General features: G+C 44.9%; 1 protein-coding gene across 1 annotated transcript; it reads left to right on the top strand.

The window, feature by feature from the left end:
- The first annotated feature begins 13,449 nt into the window (after window positions 1–13,449).
- Window positions 13,450–15,168, top strand: LOC123070306 (60S ribosomal protein L18a). The gene is made up of 4 exons (XM_044493444.1): window positions 13,450–13,611; window positions 13,715–13,830; window positions 13,920–13,983; window positions 14,608–15,168. The coding sequence occupies exons 1-4, from the start codon at window positions 13,597–13,599 to the stop codon at window positions 14,947–14,949; spliced, it is 537 nt and encodes a 178-aa protein (XP_044349379.1). The 5' UTR covers window positions 13,450–13,596; the 3' UTR covers window positions 14,950–15,168.
- The last annotated feature ends 706 nt before the right edge of the window (window positions 15,169–15,874 follow it).

Below are 15,874 nucleotides of genomic sequence, written 5' to 3'. Positions count from 1 at the left end.
TTTTGGTACATCAAAAACTATAAATTCATAATATAATTGTCATCGTAACGTTAAGCGTGCGGACCCTACGGGTTCGAGAACTATGTAGACATGACCTAGAACAGTTTCTGGTCAATAACCAATAGCGGAACCTGGATGCTCATATTGGCTCCTACATATTCTACGAAGATCTTTATCGGTCAAACCGCATAACAATATATGTTGTTCCCTTTGTCATCGGTATGTTACTTGCCCGAGATTCGATCGTCGGTATCTCAATACCTAGTTCAATCTCGTTACCGACAAGTCTCTTTACTCATTATGTAATGCATCATCCCGCAACTAACTCATTATTCACATTGCTTGCAAGGCTTATAGTGATGTGCATTACCGAGAGGGCCCAGAGATACCTCTCCGACAATCGGAGTGACAAAACCTAATCTCGAAATACGCCAACTCAACATGTACCTTTGGAGACACCTGTAGAGCTCCTTTATAATCACCCAGTTACGTTGTGATGTTTGGTAGCACACAAAGTGTTCCTCCGATAAACGGGAGTTGCATAATCTCATAGTTGTAGGAACATGTATAAGTCATGAAGAAAGCAATAGCAACATACTAAATGATCAAGTGCTAAGCTAACGGAATGGGTCAAGTCAATTACATCATTCTCCTAATAATGTGATCCAGTTAATAAAATGACAACTCATGTCTATGGTTAGGAAACAAAACCATCTTTGATCAACGAGCTAGTCAAGTAGAGGCATACTAGTGACACTATGTTTGTCTATGTATTCACACATGTATTATGTTTCCGGTTAATACAATTCTAGCATGAATAATAAACATTTATCATGAAATAAGGAAATAAATAATAACTTTATTATTGCCTCTAGGGCATATTTCCTTCAGTCTCCCACTTGCACTAGAGTCAATAATCTAGTTCACATCGCCATGTGATTTAACACCAATATTCATAACTATGTGATTAACACCCAAAGAGTACTGAGGTGTGATCATGTTTTGCTCGTGAGAGAAGCTTAGTCAACGGGTCTGTCACATTCAGAGCCATATGTATTTTGCAAGTATTCTATGTCTACAATGCTCTGCACGGAGCTACTCTACCTAATTGCTCCCACTTTCAATATGTATCTAGATTGAGACTTAGAGTCATCTGGATTGGTGTAAAAGCTTGCATCGTTGTAACTTTTTACGACGAGCTCTTTTATCACTTCCATTATCGAGAAATATTTCCTTAGTCCTCACTAAGGATATTCTTGACCAATGTCCAGTGATCTACTCCTAGATCACTATTGTATTCCCTTACCAAATTCAGAACAAGGTATACAATAGGTCTGGTACATAGCATAGCATACTTTATAGAACCTATGACTGAGGCATAGGTGACTTTCATTCTCTTTTTTCTATTTTCTGCCGTGGTCGAGATTTGAGTCTTACTCAATTTCACACCTTTGCAACACAGGCAAGAACTCTTTCTTTGACTGTTCCATTTTGAACTACTTCAAAATCTTGACAAGGTATGTACTTATTGAAAAACTTATCAAGCGTCTTGATCTATCTCAATAGATTTTGATGCTCAATATGTAAGTAGCTTTACTGAGGTCTTTCTTTTAAAGAACTCCTTTCAAATACTCCTTTATGCTTTCCAAAAAAATTCTACATCATTTTTTATCAACAATATGTTACTCACATATATTTATCAGAAAGGCGGTAGTGCTCCCACTCACTTTATTGTAAATACAGGCTTCACCGCAAGTCTGTATAAAACTATATGCTTTGATCAACTTATCAAAGCGTATATTCCAACTCTGAGACGCTTGCACCAGTCCATAGATGGATCGCTGGAGCTTGCTCATTTTGTTAGCACCTTTAGGATTGACAAAACCTTCTGGTTGCATCATATACAACTCTTCTTTAAGAAAACCATTAAGGAATGCAGTTTTGACATCCTTTTGCCAGATTTCATAAAATGTGGCAATTGCTAACATGATTCGGACAGACTTAAGCATCGCTACAGTTGAGAAAATCTCATTGTAGTCAACACCTTGAACTTGTCGAAAACCTTTTTGTGACAAGTCGAGCTTTGTAGATAGTAACACTACTATCAGCATCTATCTTCCTCTTGAAGATCCATTTATACAATATGGCTTGTCGATCATCAGGCAACTCCACAAAAGTCCACACTTTGTTCTCATACATGGATCCCATCTCAGATTTCATGGCCTCAAGCCATTTCGCGGAATCTGGGCTCATCATCGCTTCCTCATAGTTCGTAGGTTCATCATGGTCTAGTAACATGACTTCCAGAACAGGATTACCGTACCACTCTGGTGCAGACTGTACTTTGGAAGACCTACGAGGTTTTGTAGTAACTTGATCTGAAGTTTCATGATCATCATCATTAGCTTCCTCACTAATTGGTGTAGCAATCACTGGAACTGATTTCTGTGATGAACAACTTTCCAATTTGGGAGAAGGTACAATTACCTCATCAAGTTCTACTTTCCTCCCACTCACTTCTTTCGAGAGAAACTCCTTCTCTAGAAAGGATCAATTCTTAGCAACAAAGATTTTGCTTTCGGATCTGTGATAGAAGGTGTACCCAACAGTTTCCTTTGGGTATTCTATGAAGACGCACTTCTCCGATTTGGGTTCGAGCTTATCAGGTTGAAACTTTTTCACATAAGCATCGCAGTCCCAAACTTTAAGAAACGACAACTTTGGTTTCTTGCCAAACCACAGTTCATAAGGCGTCGTCTCAAACGGATTTTGATGGTGCCCTATTTAAACATGAATGCAACTATCTCTAATGCATAACCCCAAAACAATATTGGTAAATCGGTAAGAGACATCATTGATCGCACCATATCAAATAAAGTGCAGTTATGATGTTCGGACACACCATTAAGCTGTGGTGTTCCAGGTGGCATGAGTTTGTGAAACTATTCCACATTGTTTTAATTGAAGACCAAACTCGTAACTCAAATATTTGTCTCCGCGATCAAATCGCAGAAAATTTTATTTTCTTGTTACGATGATTTTCCACTTCACTCAGAAATTCTTTGAACTTTTCAAATGTTTCAAACTTATGTTTCATCAAGTAGATATACCCATATCTGCTCAAATAATCTGTGAAGGTCAGAAAATAACGATACCCGCCGCGAGCCTTAACACTCATCGGATCGCATACATCGGTATGTATTATTTCCAATAAGTCAGTAGCTCGTTCCATTGTTCCGGAGAACGGAGTTTTAGTCATCTTGCCCAAAAGGCACGGTTCACAAGCATCAAATGATTCATAACCAAATGATTCCGAAAATCCATCTTTATGGAGTTTCTTCATGCGCTTTACACCGATATGACCCAAACGGAAGTGCCACAAGTAAGTTGCACTATCATTATTAACTTTGCATCTTTTGGCATCAATATTATGAATATGTGTATCACTACGATCGAGATCCAACAAACTACTTTCGTTGGGTGTATGACCATTTAAAGGTTTTATTCATGTAAATAGAACAACAATTATTCTCTGATTTTAAATGAATAACCGTATTGCAATAAACATGATCAAATCATATTCATGCTCAACGCAAACGCCAAATAACATTTATTTAGTTTTAACACTAATCCTGAAAGTACAGAGAGTGTGCGATGATGATCATATCAATCTTGGAACCACTTCCAACACACATCGTCACTTCACCCTCAACTAGTCTCTATTTATTCTGTAACTCCTGTTTCAAGTTACTAATTTTTAGCAACCGAACAAGTATCAAATACTCAGGGGCTACTATAAACACTAGTAAGGTACACATCAATAACTTGTATGTCAAATATACCCTTGTTCACTCTGCCATCCTTCTTATCCACCAAATATTCAGGGCATTTCCGCTTCCAGTGACCATTTCCTTTGCAGTGTAAGCACTCAGTTTCAGGCTTTGGTCCAGCTTTGGGCTTCTTCGTGGGAGTGACAACTTGCTTGTCATTCTACTTGAAGTCCCCTTTCTTTCCCTTTGCCCTTTTCTTGAAACTAGTGATCTTGTTAACCATCAACACTTGATGCTCTTTCTTGATTTCTACCTTCGTCGATTTCAACATCACGAAGAGCTCGGGAATCGTTTTCGTCATCCCTTGCATACTATAGTTCATCACAAAGTTCTACTAACTTGGTGATAGTGACTAGAGAACTCTGTCAATCACTATCTTATTTGGAAAATTAACTCCCACTTGATTCAAGCGATTGTAGTACCCAGACAATCTGAGCACATGCTCACTAGTTGAGCGATTCTCCTCCATCTTTTAGCCATAGAACTTGTTGGAGACTTCATATCTCTCAACTCGGGTATTTGCTTGAAATATTAACTTCAACTCCTGGAACATCTCATATGGTCCATGACGTTCAAAACGTCTTCGAAGTCCCGATTCTAAGCCGTTAAGCATGGTGCACTAAACTATCAAGTAGTCATCATATTGAGCTAGCCAAACGTTCATAATGTCTGCATCTGCTCCTGCAATAGGTCTGTCACCTAGCGGTGCATTAAGGACATAATTCTTCTGTGCAGCAATGAGGATAAACCTCAGATCACGGATCCAATCCGCATCATTGCTACTAACATCTTTCAACACAATTTTCTCTAGGAACATATCAAAATAAACATATGAAAGCAACAATGCAAGCTACTGATCTACAACATAATTTGCAAAATACTTCCAGGACTAAGTTCATGATAAATTTAAGTTCAATTAATCATATTACTTAAGAACTCCCACTTAGACAGACATCTCTCTAGTCATCTAAGTGATCACGTGATCCAAATCAACTAAACCATGTCCGATCATCACGTGAGATGGAGTAGTTTCAATGGTGAACATCACTATGTTGATCATATCTACTATATGATTCATGTTCGACCTTTCGGTCTCTGTGTTCCGAGGCCATATCTGTATATGCTAGGCTCGTCAAGTTTAACCTGAGTATTCCGCGTGTGCAACTGTTTTGCACCCGTTGTATTTGAACGTAGAGCCTATCGCACCCGATCATCACGTGGTGTCTCAGCACGAAGAACTTTCACAACGGTGCATACTCAGGGAGAACACTTCTTGATAATTAGTGAGAGATCATCTTAAAATGCTACCGTCAATCAAAGCAAGATAAGATGCATAAAGGACAAACATCACATGCAATCAATATAAGTGATATGATATGGCCATCATCATCTTATGCTTGTGATCTCCATCTCCGAAGCACCGTCGTGATCACCATCGTCACCGGCGCGACACCTTGATCTCCATCATAGCATCGTTGTCGTTACACCATCTATTGCTTCTACGACTATCGCTACCGCTTAGTGATAAAGTAAAGCAATTACAGGGCGTTTGTATTTCATACAATAAAGCGACAACCATATGGCTCCTGCCAGTTGCCAATAACTCGGTTACAAAACATGATCATCTCATACAATAAAATATAGCATCACGTCTTGACCATATCACATCACATCATGCCCTGCAAAAACAAGTTAGACGTCCTCTACTTTGTTGTTGCAAATTTTACATGGCTGCTACGGGCTTAGCAAGAACCGTTCTTACCTACGCATCAAAACCACAACGACAGTTTGTCAATTTGGTGTTGTTTTAACCTTCGCAAGGATCGGGCGTAGCCACACTCGGTTCAACTAAAGTGAGAGAGACAAACACCCGCCAGTCACCTTTAAGCAACTAGTGCTCGTGGCGGTGAAACCAGTCTCGCGTAAGCGTACGCGTAATGTCGGTCCGGGCCGCTTCATCTCACAATGCCGCTGAACCAAAGTATGACATGCTGGTAAGCAGTATGACTTATATCGCCCACAACTCACTTGTGTTCTACTCATGCATATGACATCTACGCATAAAACCTGGCTCTGATGCCACTGTTGGGGAACATAGTAATTTCAAAAATTTCCTACGTACACGCAAGGATCATGGTGATGCATAGCAACAAGAGGGGAGAGTGTTGTCCACGTACCCTCGTAGACCGAAAGCGGAAGCGTTAGATCAACGCAGTTGATGTATTCGTACGTCTTCACGATCCGACCGATCCAAGTACCGAACGTACGGCACCTCCGAGTTCAGCACACGTTCAACTCGATGACGATCCCTAGACTCCGATCCAGCAGGGTGTCGGGGAAGAGTTTCATCAGCACGACGGTGTGGTGACGATGATGATGTTCTACCGACGTAGGGCTTCGCCTAGGCACCGCTACGATATGACCGAGGTGGAATATGGTGGAGGGGGGCATCGCACACGGCTAAGGAATGATCATGAAGATCAACTTGTGTGTTATGGGGTGCCCTCCTCCCCCCTATATATAAAGGAGGGAGGGGGGAGGTGCGGCCGGCCCCTAGGGGTGCGCCTGGAGGAGTCCTACTCCCACCGGGAGTAGGACTCCCCCTCTTGCCTTGTTGGAGAAGGAATGGGGAAGGGGGAAAGAGGAAAGGGGGGCGCCCCCCCTTCCTTGTCCTATTCGGACTAGGGGGGAGGGGGCGCGGCCTGCCCTGGCCGGCCCTCCTCTTCTCCCTTAGGGCCCATGTAGGCCCATTAACCCCCAGGGGGGTCCGGTAACCCCCCGGTACTCTGGTAAAATCCCGATTTCACCCAGAACGATTCCGATATCCAAATATAGGCTTCCAATATATCAATGTTTATGTCTCGACCATTTCGAGACTCCTCGTCATGTCCGTGATCACATCCGGGACTCCGAACAACCTTCGGTACATCAAAAACAATAAACCCATAATATAACTGTCATCGTAACATTAAGCGTGCGGACCCTACGGGTTCGAGAACTATGTAGACATGACCTAGAACAGTTTCCGGTCAATAACCAATAGCGGAACCTGGATGCTCATATTGGCTCCTACATATTCTACGAAGATCTTTATCGGTCAAACCGCATAACAATATACGTTGTTCCCTTTGTCATCGGTATGTTACTTGCCCGAGATTCGATCGTCGGTATCTCAATACCTAGTTCAATCTCGTTACCGGCAAGTCTCTTTACTCGTTATGTAATGCATCATCCCGCAACTAACTCATTAGTCACATTGCTTGCAAGGCTTATAGTGATGTGCATTACCGAGAGGGCCCAGAGATACCTCTCTGACAATAAGAGTGACAAAACCTAATCTCGAAATATGCCAACTCAACTTGTACCTTTGGAGACACCTGTAGAGCTCCTTTATAATCACCCAGTTACGTTGTGACGTTTGGTAGCACACAAAGTGTTCCTCCGATAAACGGGAGTTGCATAATCTCATAGTTGTAGGAACATGTATAAGTCATGAAAAAAGCAATAGCAACATACTAAACGATCAAGTGCTAAGCTAACAGAATGGGTCAAGTCAATCACATCATTCTCCTAATAATGTGATCCTGTTAATCAAATGACAACTCATGTCTATGGTTAGGAAACAAAACCATCTTTGATCAACGAGCTAGTCAAGTAGAGGCATACTAGTGACACTATGTTTGTCCATGTATTCACACATGTATTATGTCTCCAGTTAATACAATTCTAGCATGAATAATAAACATTTATCATGAAATAAGGAAATAAATAATAACTTTATTATTGCCTCTAGGGCATATTTCCTTCAGTAAACACATAATATTGTCCACTATTCAGCTGCTTTGGATTACTCTGATATCCAGACAGCTGCTGCTGACCTCCCTGGCCAGATTGCTGATTATAACCGCCCTGATTACCTTGAGGGCCTTGAAAATTGGAATTAGAACCACCACCCGGGCCATGAAACCCGCCGCCGCTTGAGCCTCCGCCCAGTCCATGATTGTCATCAAACATGTTAGAATTCTTGAAAGCCTTCATGATCGCACAATCCTTCCACTGGTAAGTGGTCGGCTTCTGATGAGTATCATGCCTTGGATAGGGTTCATTTAGCGACTGCTCAATATTGGGACCTGACCCGCCGGACCGAGGAGGTGGTCTTCCCTCACGTTCTTGATTGTTGCCCTGTGCATTTGTGTTAGCCACAAACTCCGAGCTACCGCCAGCCTTACGTTTATTATTGCCTCCTTGATTTGCCGGGTTATGCTGAGGACCCTTGGCGTTGCCGCTCTTCTTTCCCTTCCCTGCCTTCTCTTTGTCAGACTCGGGATCCTTGGTACTATTAGAGTCGTCATATTTGACTAGAGCCACCATCAGCTGGCCCATGTCATTACAGTCGCGCTTGAGCCACCCCAACTTTTTTTCAGAGGCTCAAAATGGCAATTTTTCTCCAACATTAGGACTGCAGAGCCGGCATCCATCTTATCAGATGAATGTATTATGGCCTTGACCCGGCGCACCCAATGGGTCATGGATTCACCCTTGTCTTGCTTGCAATTAGTCAAGTCCACAAATCGACATGGGCTGCTTGCATGTATCCTTAAAGTTCTGAATGAACCGGGCCTTCAATTCTGCCCATGAACCGACAGAGTTAGGTGGGAGCCCCTTCAACCAAGTACGGGCTGTCCCATCCAACATCATGGCGAAGTACTTGGCCATTGCAGCGTCGCTCATTTCCAGAAGTTCCATGGTCATCTCGTAGCTTTCGATCCATGCCCTCGGTTGTAAGTCGGCCGTGTAATTAGGCACCTTCCGAGGTCCTTTGAAATCTTTGTGCAAACGCTCATTACGCAGAGGCGGCACCAAACAGGGCACACCTCCAGTCCTAGTGGTCACGCCTACCTCAATTGAAGTCGTCGGATAAACCGGAAAAGACTGGTAAGCCGCCCGCTGAGCCGCCTGCTCAGCCGCCTGCTGAACCGCCTGCTCAGCCTCTTGACGTATCTCGTCCTGATCAACCAAGTTAGGAACTCCATCACGCACCGGGTCATGCCTGTGCGGCTGGTCACGGCGCCAGGCGTTGCTTGAAACGACTGATGAATCCATGTGTGTGCTATAGCTCGGGGCTCCGGCTTGGGTGAGGGGTCGAATGAATCCTATCTCGACTATAAGAGTATGCCTCCTGCTGCGCCAAAGCCGTCTGAAGAAGTTCTCTGACCCTTCGTGTTTCAACTATCGTCGGAGAGTCGCCATCCACCGGGAGAGCCGCCAATCGTGTCACTGTAGCGATCATGTTCTCCAGAGGGTTAGAGTAATGACCCGGTGGTGTTGGTACATAGTGAGGTGGAGTAGTATTCACAACCCTCTTATGAAGTTTCTGGTCCCATTTGCACAAGCTGGTGGTAAACACATGATATTGTCCACTATTTAGCTGCTTTGGATTACTCTGATATCCAGACTACTGTTGCTGACCTCCCTGGCTAGATTGCTGATTATAACCGCCCTGGTTACCTTGAGGGCCTTGAAAATTGGAATTAGAACCACCACCCTGGCCATGAAACCCGCCGCCGCCTGAGCCGCCGCCCGATCCATGATTGTCGTCAAACATGTTAGAATTCTTGAAAGCCTTCATGATCGCACAATCCTTCCACAGGTAAGTGGCCGGCTTCTGCTGAGTACCATGCCTTGGACAGGGTTCATTTAGCAACTGCTCAAGAGTGGGACCTGACCCGTCGGACCGAGAAGGTGGTCTCCCCTCACGTCGTTGATTGTTGCCCTGTGCATTGGTGTTAGCCACAAACTCTGAGCTACCGCCAGCCTTACATTTATTATTGCCTCCTTGATTTGCCGGGTTATGCTGAGGACCTTTGGCGTTGCCGCTCTTCTTTCCCTTCCCTTCCTTCTCTTCGTCAGACTCGAGATCCTTGGTACTATCAGAGTCGGCATATTTGACTAGAGCCGCCATCAACTGGCCCATGTCATTACAGTCACCCTTGAGCCACCCCAGCTTCTTTTCAGAGGCTCAAAACGACAATTTTTCTCCAACATTAAGACTGCAGAGCCGGCCTCCATCTTATGAGATGAATGTATTATGGCCTTGACCCAACGCACCCAACGGGTCGTGGATTCACCCTCCTCTTGCTTGCAATTAGTCAAGTCCACAATCGACATGGGCTCCTTGTATGTATCCTTAAAGTTCTGAATGAACCGGGTCTTCAATTCTGCCCATGAACCGATGGAGTTAGGTGGGAGCCCCTTCAACCAAGTACGGGTTGTCCCATCCAGCATCATGGTGAAATACTTGGCCATTGTAGGGTCGCTGCCTTCCAGAAGTTCCATGGCCATCTCGTAGCTTTCGATCCATGCCCCCGGTTGTAAGTCAACCGTGTAATTAGGCACCTTTCGAGGTCCTTTGAAATCTTTGGGCAAATGCTCATTATGCAGAGGCGGCACCAAACAGGGCACACCTCCAGTCCTAGTGGTCATGCTTGCCTCAATTGAAGTCGTCGGATAAACCGGAAAAGACTGGTAAGCCGCCCACTGAGCCGCCTGCTGAACCGCCCGCTCAGCCTCTTGATGTATCCTGTCCTGATCAACCAAGTTAGGAACTCCATCACGCACCGGGTCATGCCCGTGCGGCTGGTCACGGCGCCGGGTGTTGCTTGAAATGACTGCTGAATCCATGTGTCTGCTATAGCTCAGGCTCCGGCTTGGGCGAGGGGTCGAATGAATCCTATCTCGACTATAAGAGTATGCCTCCTGCTGCGCCAAATCTGTCTGAAGAAGTTCTCTGACCCTTTGTGTTTCAACTACCGTCGGAGAGTCACCATCCATCGGGAGAGTCGCCAATCGTGTCGCCGCAGCGATCATGTTCTCTAGAGGGTTAGAGTAATGACCCGGTGGTGTTGGTACATAGTGAGGTGGAGTAGTATTCAGATGAGGGGGTTCTGTCACACGTGGCTGAACCGGCGTCCTAGCCCCGGGCGTTGCAACCCGGTTTACCTCTGGCGGGTTACTGGGCCCTACGCCGAGTGTGCGAAAGAGGTTTCTAGGATCATAAACTGGAGGCAGACGGGATTGAGCCTTCTGGTGCCTTCTCCTCATGACCTCATTTGATGCGTTCAGATCCATCATAAGCTGAAGAGCCTCTGATTGAATCTGCTGGGCCCGAGCATCCAAAGCCGCCCGCTCTGCGGCCATCCTGATGTCCTCTGCTGGCAAGTTTTCCTTGGCTTGTGCTACCTCCTCACGTAGCTGTGCCACTTCTGCATCATGTTGAGCTTGATCCGTCGGATTGACCATGGCGGTTAACAGAGCTGTCATCTTATCCATCAAAGCCATCAGAACCTGAGCCGGTGGGCGTGCAGGGCCTCCTGCCCCACCTGCCGCCACCGCTGCTGACCCGGAGGTCATCGCCGCTGCAGCCGTAGAGTTTTGCCCGGGTTGTGTGCCAGCCATGAAGATCCCAACTCTTCTCGGCGGCTCAAAGGGGTCCGGAATACTGCTGCCATCGGAACAACCCCCAAGCCCGCCATCTTGCCATTGATACAACGAATCCGTCTCACCCGTGGATGACTCACCATCAGAGTAGATGGCCGTCTCACCGCCGGACACAGATCCTTCAGAAAATTCCCCTCCATGGATGCATCCCACGAAGGCACGCTTCACGGCGGGCTGAGCTCGGGCGAGTCTCGCACGCTGAGCCGTCTCGATGATGTCGGTGCAGACGTCCGGTTCAGGGCCCAGCCCGCCAATCTTGCCGATGAAGACGTGGATTCCACCGAAGGGGACCCGGTACCCGTACTCAATTGAGCCGGCGTCGGGGCCCCAGCCTGCATCGTCGGTGTAGAGCTTGCCGCGACGACTCTTGGTCATCTGGCCCACATCGTATTCCTTGAGCCCTTCGAAGCTGCCCTTCAAGAACTCAAATCCACCGTGCGCTGCCCCCACGATGGGCGCCAACTGTCGTGGAATTGTGACGACAGATGTCCTAGTGAAAGGACTTAGTCGTGGAGCCATCGCAACTAGGAAGCTTTAAAGGGGTTAAAACGAGACAAAGGACACGGAGTTTGTACTGGTTTGGCCCCTTGCGGTGAAGGTAATGGCTTAATCCAGTTTGAGGTGGGATTACTTATGTCTCGATTACCAGGGAGCGAATCCGCTTGACCTAGTTCTCGATCTGATGTTACTTGCGCTGAACCGCCGCCGGGTCGTCCCTTTATATACAGAGGTCGACGCCCAGCGGCTCTCCGAGTCCCGACAGGCTCATAAACAGTGTCCGGCTCTATCTCTGTCTATTCCTGCCTTACAATACAACTTACATACATATGACGGTTTATCTCTACGGGCCTTGAGTCGCCTTTGAGCTTTGGGCCCTTAACTAAACCACCATCTTCAATTGTCGTCTTGGGCTTCATATCTTGAATTGTCATAGGTATAACCCGGCCCCTCCTGGGCGGGTCATACCTAATAGTTATATCCCCAACAGATTTGCTTCCTCAGGAGGCACGACTCTGCTTTTGCGAGAGGCACCGTCGTATCTCTTGGAAACGGAAAAGATACATGTTTTCTTTTTTTTTCTTGCACGAGAAGTATGGATTTGCTTCTGAGAGAGGCACGGCCGTGCCTCTTGGAACGGAAAAAAATGCGTTTTATTTTTTTCTTTCCGCAAGAGACATGACCGTGCCTCACAAAAACGAAAACCGCGTCTTCTTTTTTTCGCGAGAGGCACATATTTGCTTCCGCGAGAGGCACAGGTTTGCTTTCGCGAGAGACACAGATTTGCTTCCACAAGAGGCGCGGTCGTGCCTCTTCCGGAAAGGGAAAAAAGTGCTCTTGGTTCGTTTTTTCTAGTTTTTTGTTCGTTTTTTTCATGATTTTTTGGTCAAAACCTATTAACATGGGATCTAGTTTTGAGATCTTGACGCGAGGAATTCAACGATGAAAACGGGTTGAGATTTGAGCATGATTTAAGAGATAAAACATTTTGGATAAACGAATTTAGAAAGAAAGGAAAAACTCACATGTTGCAACAAGTCACGCCACTTGTCGCAACCTGAGGAGGTGGAAGTGATTTTTAGAAGGAGTACCCTCAATTAGTTTTTTTAGGGTACTTTCAATTAGTTTTTTGGACGAAAAGCACATCCCGGACGGACGCGGAGTTTCTGCACCCGAGCTCAAATGAGCTCGGGTGAACAGTAAAATCAAAACTAAATCAAAAAAAATTTAAAAAAATCCAAATTTTTTTGGGAGAAACATTGACAAAAGTTCTAAGTGCTTGCAAAAATTCGCCATGAAATCACATTTCTAGAAGGCGTGGCAAAAAACAAAATCAGTACTCTGAAAAAGCTACTTTCAAAAGCATTTTGGAGCATTGAATTTGTTTTTTTTTGCCACGCTTTACAGGAATGTGATTTCATGATGAATTTTTGCAAGCACTTAGAACTTTTGTCAATGTTTCTCCCAAAAAAAATTGGAATTTTTTATTTTTTTTGATTTTTTTTGATTTTACTGTTCACCGAGCTCAAATGAGCTCGGGAGCAGAAAGGCACTTTCGATCCCGGACCTCTATGATAAAGAGCGCAACAATAGGCCCACAAGCTATAAGAATAGGCCCACGACACGGAGAAAGCCCATTAGGGTTTACAGCCAAGCTCGCCACCTATAAACGCTTCTCTCCCTCTCACGGACGCCTCCTTCGCCCGCCGCCTCCTGCCCTCCCCATCTGCTTAGGTTAGGTTAGGCTAGGGGCTTCGCAGAGCTCGCGGAAATGGTGGCCTTCAGGGTAAGTTCCAGTGCTGCCTCCCGGCCGTTGCTATCCTTGACCCCTCCGTGTCCGCGCTTTATCCGTGTTTTTGATTCGTCTCGATGCGTCCGTGCGTGTGCAGTTCCATCAGTACCAGGTGGTGGGTCGCGCGCTGCCGACGCCCGGCGATGAGCAGCCTAAGATCTACCGCATGAAGCTCTGGGCCACCAATGAGGTGCGCGCCAAGAGCAAGTTCTGGTGAGCTCCTCCCCGTCTCCTCGGGACATCTGAAGGATCTGTTCGTCTTCGATTCGGTATTCCTTATGGCTGTTGTCGCGTCTGTGCAGGTATTTCCTGAGGAAGCTGAAGAAGGTGAAGAAGAGCAACGGCCAGATGCTCGCCATCAACGAGGTATTGGGCCTTTCTCGATTTATGTTTTGCCATGAGCTTGGATTATGTTCCACCTTCTGGTTCTTTCCTGTACATTACAATTACCAACCGAGAGCGGCTTAATTAGCTCCTTTTATCCATCCACTCTTACAACTGCATCGGTAGTTTTATCTGTACTATCTGTGGCGTTAATTAACCGGAATGCAACATAAAATCATTCTAGTTGTGTTTGAATATGCAGTGATGCCCCTTCCATCTTGTTGTGATCATGATGTATGTGATTTTCTTGCGAAAACATGTACCTGTAGTAGTTGTATTTACATTATCTATGCATCAATTACTTCTGATACTTCATTCTGATGTGCGAAGGTTCTGTTTTGCATAATCTAATTTGTATTCACAACAAGGACTTGGACCGACCCATATGAGTTGTCTCTAGATTTCTTGATTATGCGGGCACGTATACTTTCTGATTTATGATTTTCCTTTTTCTAATTGTGTGACGTGTATGTTGTGGTCGGCTGGTGTTAATCCATAGTTTCTTGGTTTGGGAACCAATTGGAACCTGATTTTTCCACTGATTCTTTTTACCCAATTATGGCATGTGATTGTTATTTTTGCACTGAAATACTCCTTTTTTGTCAGATCTTTGAGAAGAACCCAACCACGATCAAGAACTATGGCATTTGGCTGCGTTACCAGAGCAGAACCGGCTACCACAACATGTACAAGGAGTACCGTGACACCACACTGAATGGTGCCGTGGAGCAGATGTACACTGAGATGGCCTCTCGCCACCGTGTGAGATCCCCCTGCATTCAGATCATCAAGACCGCGACTGTCAACTTCAAGCTATGCAAGAGAGACAACACCAAGCAGTTCCACAACTCCAAGATCAAGTTCCCCCTTGTGTACCAAAAGGTCAGGCCACCAACCAGGAAGCTGAAGACCACCTACAAGGCGACGAGGCCGAACCTGTTCATGTGATTGGGCTGTGGTGGATGCTGGTATTTTTGTTGGGCAGAAGCACAAAAGTTGAAATGTTCTCTTAGTATGTTGGATCTTCTAATGCATGAAGACTAGTGTTTTGTTGCTTATTTATCATTTAAAGACATGGTCGGTGAACCTTGTGATTGTGTTCTTATCAGTAATCTGCATACAATCTATTGGTATCTGATATAGATCTGTTTGGAGGCGGTTCTGTTTTGTATCTTTTGTTAATTGTCTAAGTGTAGTTCCTCTTTACGATTGCCTTTACTGTTTTTGGAATATAATCATATCACTATGGTAACCAGAAGCAATTCAGATTTCTTTAGGTAGCTGTTGCAACTTGGAAGTACCCCAACCGACTACAGCTCTGTTTCTCATTTTTCTTGTATTTTTGTTCTCCCCAGCTTTGAGCTAATTTGGGGAGGATGCTTGCAACAAGTTTAAATTTGTATAGAATGTTTAAGATAAACATGCAACAAATTTCAGAGAGACCACTTTTCTCTTGTGATCCTCAGCGGGTGTTTTCTCGATTTAAAAAATAATAATATTATTTTCATTTTTATAAATTTCGCAACATAGGTTGGAAACCAAAAATTTGAAAGGAGTAACCACAAGCCCAACTTTTGTCTGGGCCGGCAATGACTTTTTTTGTGTTCAAAATCATGGTAATGGTTACCTCTTGCAAAGATCACTCCACACTCTATCATCTGAGGCACCTTGTCAAAAAAAAAGAGCATTGTGGGCTCTCCCAAAACGTAACCCTTATTTAAGGTCAATTCTTTTGTGGCTTATTTGGGCCAACTTATTTTCACAACCCCAAATAAGCCAAAAAAGTTGGTAGCTCAGTGGTGTGGATGAGCTCATCCACACGGCTCCTCGCTCGGTCTCTTTGCCGCTTGGTTAAAATCACGTTAATGGTTAT

Source organism: Triticum aestivum, chromosome 3B (genome assembly GCF_018294505.1).
Source record: "Triticum aestivum cultivar Chinese Spring chromosome 3B, IWGSC CS RefSeq v2.1, whole genome shotgun sequence".
Taxonomy (NCBI): Eukaryota; Viridiplantae; Streptophyta; class Magnoliopsida; order Poales; family Poaceae; genus Triticum; species Triticum aestivum.
This window is presented reverse-complemented; position numbering and strand designations above follow the sequence as displayed.